Source organism: Equus quagga, chromosome 4, assembly GCF_021613505.1.
Source record: "Equus quagga isolate Etosha38 chromosome 4, UCLA_HA_Equagga_1.0, whole genome shotgun sequence".
NCBI lineage: Eukaryota > Metazoa > Chordata > Mammalia > Perissodactyla > Equidae > Equus > Equus quagga.
Genome location: NC_060270.1, coordinates 137,825,980 through 137,840,976, shown reverse-complemented (window position 1 = coordinate 137,840,976; position 14,997 = coordinate 137,825,980). Strand labels below are relative to the sequence as shown.

The 14,997-nt window shown below is 36.7% G+C and overlaps 1 protein-coding gene across 2 annotated transcripts in view; it reads right to left on the bottom strand.

Annotated features, from left to right (window-relative positions):
* Positions 1-14,997, bottom strand: part of LOC124238408 (cytochrome P450 20A1) — a 57,920-nt gene that overhangs the window by 7,997 nt on the left and 34,926 nt on the right. For both annotated transcript variants that reach the window (XM_046659355.1, XM_046659354.1), the window contains 3 exons: positions 12,335-12,455; positions 8,426-8,537; positions 7,129-7,193 (listed from right to left, as the gene is read on the bottom strand). In XM_046659355.1, the coding sequence (XP_046515311.1) occupies positions 7,129-7,193; positions 8,426-8,537; positions 12,335-12,455 (298 nt within the window). The remainder of the gene's footprint in view (positions 1-7,128; positions 7,194-8,425; positions 8,538-12,334; positions 12,456-14,997) is intronic.

The following is a 14,997-nucleotide window of genomic DNA, read 5'->3' as shown; positions in this document are numbered from 1 at the left end:
GGAAGTTTAAGAAGTTTAAGAAGGATTGGTATTAATTCTGCTGTAAATGTTTGGTAGAATTCACCAGGGAAGCTATCTGGTCTCGAATTTTCCTTTGTTGGGACGTTTCTGATTACTGATTTGATCTCCTTACTAGTAACTGGTCTGTTGAGATTTTCTATCTCTTCATGATTCAATCTTGGTAGGTTTTGTTTCTAGTAATTTATCCATTTCTAGGTTATATAATTTGTTGGCTAATAATTTTTCATAGTAATTTTTTATGATCCTTTGTATTTATATGTTATCAGTTATAATGTTTCTTTTTTCATTTTATAACTTTGAGCCTTCATTATTTTTTTTCTTAGTCTAGCTAAAGGTTTGTCAATTTTGCTCATCTTTTCAAAAAACCAGTTCTTAGTTTCACTGATCTATTCTATTGTCTTTCTAGTCTCTATTTCATTTATTTCCACTCTGATCTTTGTCATTGTCTTCCTTTTACTGACTTTTTGGCTCTGTTCTTCCTTTTCTAATTCATTGCTTTTGCAGTGCTTTTGCAAGAACTGCTTTTGCTACACCTTGTAAGTTTTGGTATGTTGTGCTCTCATTTTCACTTGTCTTGAGATATTTTTTGATTTCTCTTTTGATTTCTTCTTGGACCCACTGGTTCTTCACTAGCAAGTTGTTTAATCTCCCAATATCTGTGAATTTTCCAGTTTTCCTTTTTTGAAGAAGAAGAAGACTAGCCCTGAGCTAACTGCTGCCAATCCTCCTCTTTTCACTGAGGAAGACTGGCCCTGAGTTAACATCCATGCCCATCTTCCTCTACTTTATATGTGGGACGCCTGCCACAGCACAGCGTGCTAAGCAGTGCCATGTCCGCAGCCAGGATCCGAACCAGCGAACCCCAGGCTGCCGAAGCGGAACGTGCACACTTAACGACTGCACCACCGGGCCGGCCCCTCCAGTTTTCTTCTTGTAATTGACTTCCCATTTCATACTGGATTTTTTTTTTTACTCAATAAAAAAAACAATTTTTTCCCCAAGATTTTTAAACATGTAATCAAAAAAAGAATTTGGCATTTTAAAAGTTAGGTTTACAAACTTGACACACTCTTAATAGTAGTAATTATCTATTTATACATTGTCTAAGAAAATAAGGTCTATGAAGACATCAACAAAATATTTAAGAGTTCATTATAAGCTACAGCATTTTGCGATAGGTATCCAGTTTGAATGTAACAAACCACTGTGAGCAAATATATAAAAATATTAAATACAATTCTCTGGAAATATACATGATACCTACAGCTGTTTGTTCAGTGAGATTCTTCCTCGGTTTTTTTTCCTCCTTGTGGTCAGAAAGATAGTTGATATTATTTCAATCTTCTTAAAGTTATTAAGACTTGTTCTGTGGCCTAACATGACACATCCTGTAGAACGTTCCATGCACCCGTGAGAAGAATGTGTATTGTGCTGCTGCTGGACAGGATGTTCTGCCTGTGTCTGTTAGTTCCATCTGATCTAACGTGTGGTTAAAATACAATGTTCCCTTATTGACTTTCTGTCTGGATGCTCTACCCATTGTCGAAAGCGGGGTATCGAAACCCCTTACTATTACTGTATTGTTATCTATTTCTCCCTTCAGATCTATTAATATATGCTTTATTAATTTAGGCATTCCAATGTTAGGTGCATAAATATGTACAAGTGTTATATCCTCTTGATGAACTGACCTCTTTATCACTATCTTTATCACTATCACTGTCACTAAGGATCTTCTTTATATCATTACAGCTTTTGGCTTGACATCTATTTTGTCTCATGTAAGTATACCTACCCCTACTTTATTCTGGTTTCCATTTGTGTGGAACGGCTTTTTCCATCCCTTCACTCTCAGCCTGTGTGTGTCCTTATAGCTGAAGTCTCTTGGAGACAGCATATAGTAAGGTCTTGTTATACTATCCATTCAGCCCCTCTGTGTCTTTGATTAGAGAATTTAGTCCGTATACACTTAAAGAAATTATTGATAGGTATGGATGTACTAATGCCATTTTGTTTCTAGCAATGTATAGTTCCTTTATTCCTTTCTTCCTCTTTTGCTCTCTTCTTCTGTGATTTCATGATCTTATGTAGTGAGATGCTGTGATTCCTTCCTCTTTATATTTTGTGTTATTTACTATAGATTTTTCCTTTGTGGTTACCAGGAGGATTACATAAAACATATTATAGTTATAACTGTTTATTTAAAGCTGATAATTTAAGTTCAAACACATACAAAAGCTCTACGTTCTCATATTCTCTCCTGATATTCTATGTTTCTGACGTCACATTTTATATCTTTTTATATTGTGTACTATTAATAAATTATTATAGTTTTAGTTATTTTTAATAGTTTTGTCTTTTAACCTTTATACTACAGTTAAAAGTGATTTACCCATGACCACTACAATATTATTCATGTTAACTATATATTTACCTTTACCAATGAACTTTATGCTTTCATATGTTTTCATGTTACTAAGTAGCATCCTTTTGTTTCAGCTTGAAGAACTCCCTTTAACATTTCAGCTTTTCTTTGTCTAGAAAATTCTCTCTCTCCTTCAGTTCTAAAGGACAATTCTGCCAAGTAGAGTATTTTTGCATGGCCATTTTTTTTGTTTCAGCCCTTTGAATATATCATCCCACTCCCTTCTGGCCTGCAAAGTTTACCCTGAAAAATCTGCTGATTGTGTCATGGGGGTTCCCTGGTATATAACATGTTGCTTTTCTCTTGTTGCTTTTAAGATTCTCTCTTTGTCTTTAACTTCTGACAACCTAATTATAATGTGTCTCGGTGTGGGTCTCTCTAATTCACCTTTTCTGGTACTCTTCAGGCTTCTTGAATCTGCATGTCTGTTTCTTCTCCCAGGTAGGGAAGTTTTCAGCCATTATTTCTTTGAGTAAGCTTTCTCTACCCCTTTCTCTCTTCTCCTTCTCAGACAAGCGTAATGTGATATTGCTCTGCATCATGGTGCCCCTTAGCCCCTTAAGTTATCTTCACTCTTTTTGCTCCTCTGACTGGATGAACTCCACTGCCCTGTCTTCAAGTTTACTGATCCTTTCTTCTGCTTCATCTAGTCTGCTTTGAACCCCTCTACTGAATTCTTCAGTTCAGTTAATGTATCCTTCAGCTCTGTGATTTCTGTTTGGTACTTTTTTATATTTTCTATCCCTTTATTGAAATTCTCACTTTGTTCATACACTGCACTCTTGACCTCTGTGAGCATCTTTATGATTGTTACGTTGAATTTTCCATTGGGTAAATCACTTATCTCCATTTCATTACTATCAGTTTCTGGAGAGTTACCTTGCTTTATTGTTTGGAACATATTCCCTCATTTCTTAATTTTTTGTGACTCCTTGTGTTGGTTTCTTCATATTAGATACAACAGTCACCTCTTCTAGTCTTGAGAGCAGTCTTGTGTAGATGAATCTTATTAATTAGCCTAGCCCAGGCTCCTGGTTGCCTCTCAAACCTTTGTGATTGTCCAAGCTGCTGTCTTTGTTCACAGAGGCTTCCAGTAGTTGAAGGTATGCCAAGATGTGTTGCTGTCCAAAGGGAGAGGACCACAGTCAGCACAGAGGCAGGTTGATTAGAAGACGGACTATCAAGGCAGAAGCTGAGAAAGTATGTAGTTAAATTCCTTCCAAGGACAAACTGGGAGACAGGTGTTCTCGTCTGTTCCCTCTGTGCGGAGCCCAGGTGTACAGCCACAGGGGGTGCTCCTGCACTCATTTCAAAACTGTTTCTTTGTTTGCTATATAGTCTTGTGGGCTCATAAATGCAAGTCCTGTGGGCTGTCACAGCTAGGGGAGGGGGCCCATCCCTCAGTGGTAGCCATAAAAACTGAACTGCTAGATGTATGGACAAGCTCCTTCCTGAGAGGTATAGGCAAGTTGGCTTTATTAACGGCGCAAGTTGGAAGGAGAAGGTAGGAGAAGTGTCCACCAGCTATTTCAGGCTCCAGGGAAAATCACAGCCAGCACCTGGTGTGTGGTAATTAGATGCCAGACCCTCAGCCAGGAGCTTGTGAGGTATGCAGTCAAACCCCTTCCAGAGAAAGACTAGAAGATGGGCATTTCTGCCTGCTCCCTCTGTACTGAACTTTGGGGGCTAGCCACAGGAAGTACCTGCTTGCTCGTTAACAATAGCTTCTTTGTTTGCTCTAGTTCTGTGGAACTTATGAATGCAAGACCCTCTGGCTATCAGAGCTAGGTGATTTGGGACACATCCCTCAGATGGCAGCCATAAAAGTTGGGGCACTACATGTGTGCACAAGGGAGATGTCAAAATCAAGCTGACAACTTGATTTTATTGTTGGAGTCAAGGGAGGAGGTGGGGGACGTGCCCACTGGTTCCCCCAGCTCCAGGGGCATCACAGCCAGTAACTAGATTGAGCGCTAATTAGAGGCTGGACCCTCAGGCAGCAGCTCATAAAGTATGCAGTCAACCTCCTTCCAGGGAAAGACTGGGAGTTGGGTGTTTTTCTGCACTGAGCCACTGTAGAAAAGCCACAGGGAGCACTCACGCTCCCACAATGCTCCCATTAAGAGCTGCTTCTTTGTTTGCTACAATGCTGTAGGACTCATGAACGCAAGCCCCGATGGCTTTCAGAGCTAAGTGTTTTGGAAGCCCATCACTCAGGTGTGAGTCCTCAAAGCTGGGGCAATAAATGTGCAATCCTAACCCTCTGGTCCTCAGGGAGAAGCTGGGAGTAGGGGGTTCCCTCCCAATTGCATGGCACTGTGCTGGGGGTGGGGTTTATGTCAAGATTCTCAGCCTTTCCTACCCTTTCAACATATTTCCTCATTTGTCCAATGTGTAGGAGTCACTCAGCCAGTTTCTAGATTTCTCTCAGAGGGAAATGTTCCACGTGTAGCTAAAGATTCAGTGTGTCCGTGGGAGGAGGGAAATTCAGCAGCCTGCTATGTCACCATCTTGGTCCCAGTCCATATTGAGGTTTTTGACGTTTGCCTTCATCCTTTTCTGTTGAGAATATTATTTTAATCTGGTTTTTAAAGTTGATAATATTTCACCATCTGGTATAGAGTAATTTTTATATTATCACCCGTTTAAATCGTAGAACTTGACCCTGGGTTTCGTGCTCTGAAACACTGCTAATCTGTTAACAGTAATAATGCAAATACATTTGTTTTTGTAAATAAATCGTATCTAGACATTTTTCTAGGGGGAGAATAAGTTAATGTCAGTTACTCACTCAAAAAGAAAACTTATGACCACCACAATGAAATATCACCACATACCTATTAGAACTAAAATTAAAAATAGTGATTATAGTTAATGCTACTGAGGCTGCAGAGACGCTCAATCTCTCAAATACTGCTGGTGAGGATCTCTGAAAAATAGCCTGGCAGTTTCTTGCAAAATTAAACAGGCACTAACCATATGACTCAGAAATCGCACTCTTGGGCATTTATCCCAAAGAAATGAAACCCTACGTTCACACAAAAACCTGCACCCAAATATTCACAGCAGCTTCACTCATAATAGCAAAACACTAAAAACAACCCAAATGTCCTTCAGTGAGTGAAAAGTTGAACCAATTCTGGTACATCCAGACAACAAAATACTATTCAGCCATAAAAAGATACGAAACATCCCAAGGCCGGCCAGTGGCAGCAGTTAAGTTCTGGTGCTTTGATGGCCCAGGGTTTGCCGCTTTGGATCCTGGGTGTGGACCTATGCACCGCTTATCAAGCCATGCTGACAGCATCCCACATATAAAGTAGAGGAAGATGGGCACAGATGTTAGCTCAGGGCCAACCTTCCTCAGCAAAAAGGAGGATTGGAGGTGGATGTTAGCTCAGGGCTAATCTTCCTCAAAAAAATAAATTAAAAAAAGATATGCAACATCCTACCTTGACCTCAAGGGCATTAAGTGAAGTGGAAAAAGTCGATCTCTTCATCTCTGTGTGACAACTGTATTTAAGCTGCAATTAATCAATTGTCTTTACAGGGTCTATCTCAGACCTATGTACATTTTTGTTCCTGTGAACTCTCTCTCAAGGATCATCTCAAGGTGCTGACAAAAATGAATCTCTGGATGTTTCACCAGGAATGGGTAAGGAGGTGCCCAAGTTCAGAAAGCTTTTCCTTGGCATACAACATTATTACTAACATTTCCTAAATTTGATTACATTTGAGTCCTAAAAATTATTTCCACATTTTTAGCATATATTCTTTTCAGTATCTTCAATTTATAACCTAGATTCTCTGAGTGTTTTGAGGATAGAAATAGTGTCAAAAGTTCCAGCAAAGTGCTTATATTTTTCATATTACCCTTAAATTTTATCAAAAACTTGGCATTTTCCCACATGAGAATTTTTTTAAAGATTTTAAAATTTGAAATTTTAGATTTTTATAATTCTAAGTACACATTTTTCCACCAACGTATATCTATTTCATTTATTAACAGACTTTCTTTAATATCATTATAATATTAAAAACTAAATTGACAGGAACACTCAATAAGCCCCAACCTTATACTCCAGAAGTAGGTTTCCTAGTAGTTCAACCATGCCAGCCTTGCCCCCTGCACTTCCCACAGCTGTCTTACCCTAATCAACTCAATACATAACCTTCTTCCGAGGCAGTAAATCTTAACCCATTTCTTTAAGGAAGATTTCACTAGATGCCTATGTAGGAGGCAAACAGTAGTAGCTTTGTTCTTCATCTTTCCCCTCCCTTGCCATTCTCACACACAACACATACACACACAACATCTATTTTCTGAATTCGACTAAAAGCTTAGTAATTGAGACCAACAGCAGGAAAACACAGAAATTACATAAGCAATACCTACTTACCAACAAAAGAATCCCAAAATACCATTGAAATTAAAGGACAACTGTAGAGATCAGGTAACGAGACAGAGCTTAGGACAGAAGTGGTAACAGGGGACACAAAGAACAGCAGACGGCCTATTCATGAAGAAAAGTAGTGAGCAGAAGACAAAAGGAAGGCAATGGCTTTCTTTTGTTGTAACATTGTCACATATTGAATTTTCTCCTCAAAACTTGGAAAAGGATGCAAAACATGCAAATACATAAGAATCAATCATCACAAACACAATAACAGATATTTCATACTTGTGTGGTGACGGCCAAGTACGGGGATCCTGAAGTACCACCCCAAGGGCATAAAGGACAAGAGTCTGTGAAAAAAAAGTTACTCTAGTTAATCAAGGCCGAAAGAGACAACATGACTCCCAGAAAGCCAACTCAGCCTAAATGCTCTTATATCATAGATAACGAATACAAAATAAACATATAAAATAATACAAGAAAAGACAGGCCATTACTCTGGTGACCTTAGGGTGGGGAAGGCCTCCCCTAAGCATGTCACGAAGTCTGGAAGCCATAAAGGAGTAACAGATTTAACTAAATAAAAATTTAAAACCTGCATCCAGTAAAAACAAAACAAAATACACTATAAGCATCAGTGAAAGATAAAAATAAACTGGAAGAAAATATTTGCCATAAAACTGGAAGCGTTAGTACATATAATATACAAAAAGACATAAGCTCACTAGAAAAAGAATGAGTTCCAAGCAGATAATTCACAAAAGAAGAAATACAAACTGTTAATATATGCATGAAAAGCTGCTCAATCTCTACAATGATCAAGGAAAAGCAAATTAAAATAATGAGAGAATTTTTCATATAAGATTTGCAAAATATCTGCAAAAGGTTCATAAATCTAGAGGTGGTAAGGATATGGAGAAAAAAGCATTCTCATACATTGTTGCTAAAAATATAAATTGCCTTTTAGAGGGCAATTTAAATTTAACATACATATGCACTTTGACCCAAAAAAACTCCATCTCCAAGGCTCTACCCAATACCTGTACAAGCATATAATTTGTAATAAGAAAAAAATTAATGTCAATCTAAATTTCCATCAGTGGGGACTACTTCAATAAATCACGGTACAGTCATACAGTGGAATATTATGCATCATTAAAATAATGAGTTGAATCTGTTTTAAGTGCCAGTTGTATTCATAGCCATCATGCACTCAATAAAAGAAGAAAATTAAAGAACAATACATGAAGAGAAACTTTTCACGTATAAATTCAGTTTTAAAATACATACACATGTATGTGTATACATACAGACACACAGAGTAATATACATACACAGAAAAAGACCTACAAAAATACACACTAAACTATTAACAGTAGTACTCATGGGGAAAGGAGCCTTTCTTTTATATTGTTTGAACTTTAAAATAAGCATATAGTACTTTCCCATTTAAAACAATTATGTCTTTGATTTAATAATAGGTAGCATTTATTGGACACTTTAAACAATAAAATTTAAAAATGCACACTAAAAGAGTTGAAAAGAGTAAGCGAATGAGTTAAGCATACCAAATGTTCCCTACCTCTCTAGGAATAATAAATTTGTCAACCTTTCCTTCAACATCTTGAAGCCGAGCAGAAACTGGGGTCAGCTTGGCAGCCCGAACAGTTTCACAAAGCACTTGCCGACAATATCTGTTAAAAAAATTTTTTTTGAAGAGCTTTACTTTGGAAGAGGCAGTCTGAAATGTACATACATTTTAAAATGTCTTTCAACAACTTTCATAACCTTCCTAATTTGAAATAGTCACATCATAATTCTTATTTGCTTGAATAAAAATATGTTATAGATTAGAGATATATAAAGTCCAGGTGGGTAAAAATTCAAACAAATAAAAACAGAAGAAAACTCAAAACAATATTTTTATAATTCTACTCAAAAATTATAAAAATATTGACACAATGCCAGAAACCATAAAGAAAAACACAAATAATCTGACTACAGAAATTTTTTTAAATATTTGCAATCATCATAAATAAAATTAAAAGACAACTAGGAAAAATATTCACAGTAAATATATCCTTAATGTATAAAAGCTCTTTAAAAATCCATACTTAAAATAATCAAACATCCCAATAGAAATATGGACAGAGAATATAAAAAAGCAGTTCACAAAAAAATACAAATGGCCTGGAAATATATGAAATGATACTCAACCTCATTAACAATGGAAAGACTGCCAATCAAAGCAGTCTTTTTTTTTTTTTTACTTGCCAGAACAGCAAAGATGAAAAAGAGTGACAATAGACAATATTAACAAAAAAGGAAAAAAACACACTCATATCCAGTTGGTGGAAGTATAAATTGGTACAACCTTTCTGAAGGGTAACTTGGCAATAAATATAAAATATTAATGTGCATCACAATGAGAAGAATAAAAGCTAAACATTCTGAAATCTTGCCACAAGCCAGTTCTGTGAAATACTTTCTATGGAGTATCTCATTTAATCCTTGTAAGAACCTCATGGATGCTACTATTATTCTAATTTTACAGATTTAAAAAATGAGGCAATTGTTTAAGATCATAGAGCAAGTAAGTGGTGTTGACAGGATTCAAACCCATGTCCGTCTTACCTCATAGCCACTAATCATAAACACTAAACTAGTGCATATATCCTTAAATAATAATTTCATTTCTAGGCCCTTACTAGAAACAATTGGAAATATTAGTAAAGATGTAAGCATAGGAATGTTGATTGTTTACAATATCTAAAAACAAAAACAAAAGAGGAAAGATCCTTTCCTCTTTGAACAAATATTTATTGGGTACCTACTACGTTAGATACTGAGCTACAACAGTGAACAAGACAGATACTCTCAAAGGAATTCAAAGTCTAGTTGGCAAGGGAAGGGAGAGAGGAAGGGACATTAAGGATGAACAATTTAGGGGCCGGTCCTTGTGGCCGAGTGGTTAAGTCCATGTGCCCCACTTCGGAGGCCCAGGGTTTCACTGGTTCGAATCCTGGGTACAGACATGGCACTGCTCATCAAGCTATGCTGAGGTGGCATCCCACAGGCCACAGCTGGAAGGACCTACAACTAAAAATATACAACTATGTACCAGGGGGCTTTGGGGAGAAAAAGGAAAAATAAAACCTTTAAAAAAAAAAAAAAGACTTTCTAAAAAAAAAAGAACAATTTAAAAAGCTGCAAAGTAAGTGCGAGGATCCAGGAAGTGGAGGGCGCTGGGGACGCAGGCCAGGAGCACCTCATCAGAGAAAGGACTTGGCGCAAAATAAACACTTAGGCTGAGACCTGCAAAAACCTGCAGGTAGCTGGAGGAGAGACGAAAAGAGAATCTGTGCAAAGAAGGGGCTGCAAAATCCGGGAGATGAGAAAGAGTGCTGCGCCTTTGAAGAAACAAGCATTTCAGTGCAGGTGAATCGCAGGGTATGAAGCGGCTGCGTAGTAAGAGGTGAGGTGGGAGAGGAATGCAAGGCCTAGCTCTTGAAGAGCCTCATGGGCTAGGCTAGCAAGTTTAAATTTTACCCTAATGGCAACCGGAAATCACTGGAGGATTTTAACCTGGGGAGTCACCTGACCAGATGTGACTCCTCAGATCCAGAAAGGTCACTAGCACAGTGATTCTCAACTCAGCTACACATTAGAATCACCTGAGAAGGTTCTGACACCTTCTCACGCCCAGAGATTGTTGGTTTGGGACTGGTCCCAGGTTATCTGTATTTAAAGCACCCAAAGTGACTACGGTGTGCACTCACAGGCTCCAAGAGCCATCTGGAGAAAGGACTGGAGCAGGGCAAGATCCAAGGGTGCTGAAATACCCCAGACAAGTTGACGGTGGTGTGGACAGAGTGGGGGCCATGGAAAGAGCTAAAACTAAACTTCCAGCTGGAAGTTGTATGGAGATTAGGATCAACAGAACTTGATCACTGATTGAATGTGGTGAAGTTGCTACATGTAAGACTACTGTCCACAACATATTTAGAGAAAAAATGGAACTTAAGACATGTTTTGTACTTTAAAATGTTTTTAAATTTTTTGTTTTAAATACATATGTATAGCATAGAGAAAATCTGGAAAAATAGTAAAGATAGTTAATAATTGTTATCTCTTAACGCGACATTTACAAAAGACCTTCGCCACCTACTTCATACACTTCTGTATTACAAAAACTTCAAAAGAAAAGTATGTATTACTTTTAAAATTAAAAATAGTTGTATTAAATTTAAATAAAACTTCCAGGGCAGGCCCCATGGCGTAGTGGTTAAGTTCACCATCCTCAACTTCATCGACCCAGGTTTGCAGGTTCAGATCCTGGGCGTGGACCTACACTACTCGTCAGCCATGCTGTGGCAGCACACACATAAAGTGGAGGAAGACTGGCACAGAGCTAATCTTCCTCAGCAAAAAAATAATTAAATAAATAATCAAATAAATAAAACTTCCAACATTTTGAAGAACCTGTAACAGAAGTGTCCTTGTGAAACCCATGGCTTTAAGTTCTTTCCAATGGCTGTGTCCCTATCTTCTTTTCTATACTAGTTGAAAGATGCTCCAAGGTAGGGTTGCTTGCTACCCAGTCTCAGACTCCGACCCCTTAAGCAATCATAGCTGCTGTTTTTTAAAATCTTTTTAACTAAGGTATTACTTACACATAAAAAAATCACTTATTTTACCTGTGAATTTTAGTAATTGCATACAATTGTGTAACCACAACCACAAACAAGATATAGAACAGTTCTCTCACCCTAAAAACTTTCCTCACACCCCTTTGTAATGTGATCCCCTCCCATTCCGGGCCCCACACAACCAGTGATCTGCTTTCTATCACAACAGATTTGCTTTGTCTAGAATTTCACCTAAATGAAATCACACTGTAGGCAGTCTTTGTGTTTGACTTCTTTCACTTAAAATAATGAGATTTATCCATGTTATTGTATGTATTGATACTGTGTTACTTTTTATTACTTGATAATATTCCACAGTACAGATATAACATGATTTATCTATTCTCCAGATGATGAACATCTGGACTGCTCCCAGTTTTTGCTGTTATGAATAATATTGCTATGAATGTTTGCAAACAAGTCCCTGTGTGGACACATGTGTTCATTTCTCTTGGGTAAATGCCTTGGAGTAGAATTGCTGGGTCATATGGTAAGCGTGTGTTTAACTTTATAAAATTCTGCCACATGGTTTCCCAACAGGATGTACCATTTTGCATTCCCACCAAGCAGTTATGAGGGTTCCACTTACTTGACATCACTGATACTATTTTATATAAGCTAATGCAAAAGTTTCCCACTACTTTATGATTTTAAAAAGCAAATTAAATTACCCATTAAAATCTGTATGTAAATATTTTAAATACTACAAAAATATTTAGCTTTCCTAGATATTAGCATTAGGTTTAAATTAGATAGTTAAACCAGTTTTTAATGAGCTCCTCTTCCTTTTATTGTATTCTTACCTGAGCTGCTCAATTTTCTCTGGAGTAATAGGACCCTTCCCAAAAACTTGGTCTATCTCTTCATATAATTTTTTCTGAACTTCTTCAGAGGTGGTTAAAAAACAGATTGCCCAGGTGCACACTAAGTGAAAATTCATATTAATAACAATGGAAATAGCTAATTCATAGTTTGAGTACAGAATAAGAAAAATCTTACTTTTTTTTTGCTATTTTCCTTTTTTTCTGACAGAAGATACATAAATGCTACTAAAAAATAAAACATGATTGTTCACAGGATTTGTAATGCATTAAATAGAACATGAATATAGAATACTCCCAAAAAGAGACAGTGCAATGTAGACAATTTCTTTCTTAAAACTGGCAAGTAACTGAAGCGACTTAATGCCTTTTACCTCAGGTAAACGAGTCACGATAATAAAGACACTTCACTCCTGGGGGAGTGTTAAAATGCTGCTGACTGTGATGGATTGTCTGGTTCACTCAACACTATAAAATCAAAAACTTTATTTATCAGTGCACTCAGAAGCCCTAATGAAATGACTCATACAAATCAAAGGAGCAGGAGATTTACCTATAAATCAATACTCTAAATTTTTTCTTGTAAGGGTAGACATACCATTACAAGAACTGGGAGTGGTTATTCCTTAGGACAGTGGTTCTCAAAAATCACCTGGGAGCTGGTTGATGGCACGATCCCACACCCACAGATTCTGATTCATTAGGTTTAGGGTGGGGCTCAGGTGTCTGTACTTCTAACAAATACCAGAATTATTTTAATGAACACCAAAATTGGAAAATCACTAGCTTATGGCTTACTTTTACTTAAAATGGCTTATGGATTATATTCACTGAGGAAATGAAAAGGTAAGAAAATTACATGATAAACATAAAACAGAGGAAACAGAGTAGTTATGTTTCCTTTAGGAATCCACTGGTATTACAACTATAAAAGAATGGAACCACCCAGATACAGAGTGCCTCTCTCCCTAGATAATGCTTGAGATGACTCTATCTACAGCTCTACATTTTCTACGTCAAGTACATTTTAAAATGTTTAGTAATTTCTATCTCTATTTATCAATTACCCTTTTCCTGAGCTAAGTGCTGACTTAAATTTGTCTCAAAGTTAATTTTTTTCTAATGTTTGCCTAAGTCACATATTATCCAATTCCTGTGCCTGGAAAAGACATAATTCACTTTCTACACCAAATAGTATCATCAATAAAATCAATAGCTATCTGGTACTCAATTATTTTGATAATTTACTCACATCCAGAGTTCATAAAGAGCACATGAGTAGCTCCCTGTCTGTAACATTTTCCTGCATACGCTTCTTTATTATGGCTTTCGAGTGAACTGCCGAATTTCTATTTCACCAGTGATGTGAAAACTTGTGCAGTGTGCCATACGTATATGTATGCAATTTTACAACAATATACAGTAATACACAATATTGAAAGATTTAGCACAAGGATTTGCATACAGTAGGCATTCATATACCCTATTTGACTATATTATCACTTAAAATTAATATAACTGTATAAGCATAATAATCTCCAACACTGGTTCTTTTGTAGAACTCTATTAAAAAGTACGACTAGGATAGCTTAAAAATGTGATTTTAAGCCACTAAACTTTCTATAATTACAATACTGAACCAAGACACAATTTTATAGTTGAAAGATACATTGGGGAGGTCGTCCAGAACTGAACTCGTATTGGAGAAAAGGAGAAAACACAGAGGCAGTATCTTGCTCAAGGCTAATAAGTAGCAGGGGGGACTTTAATTAAGGTTTCCCGCTGTCTGCCACTCAGAAACTTCAGAGATGCCTTAAAAAACAACCAACCCATATGCAAAGAAATAGCCATACTCTGAAAATTCCCCCCAAAACTGCAAATAAGATTAAAATATGAATTCGACCTTGGAATGATCACTTTTTATGGCATCCAGGGCACAATGAGTCAGACTTTTCGAAGGTCTCTCGCAAAGATATATTTTAATGTAACAAATTTTTAAACAAGTTGTTTCTTTAAAAGGTTCAATACATTATTTTTGTATTATTTCTATTGTATTGTATTGTATTGTATTATTTTGACTTACCTAAACTCCATTTAATTGATAACATCTCAACATCTCTAGATAGCAAAAATTTTACAAAGAAGAAAAATTTATGGGAAGTTTACATTTGTACTCACTGTTTTTAAGAAAATTTCCTTAATTAGCATTTGAAATGAAATGTTTCAAGTAAACATAAATTTTTTTGGATTTTAAACTCATGTTTTAACACTTCTTTCAGCATTTTATATTAGTGTATTTTTACGGATATACACAAATTTTTATTAACACTGTATGAAAGAATGGTACTCTGCTAAACTAAAAACCAGTAAGGAAACTTAGAAACATGTCACACCTTTTAGAATTTTAAATAAAAATCACCTTCATTTCTACCAAAAGAGGAATTCTTTTAAATCATGCTTTCTGTGGCCTATATCCTCTGTTGGTAGACCTTAACAATAGGAGACTGGGTTGGAGTCAAAGAGAAAAGCCGCAGCAGGAAATTGAAAAGCTCACTGCTCCGGTTGGAAAGGTGTCAATAGCAGTTCATTTTAAAGCCACTAACTAGAATTCACAATCCATAAACTGTGTCAAGAAATTTATGGCA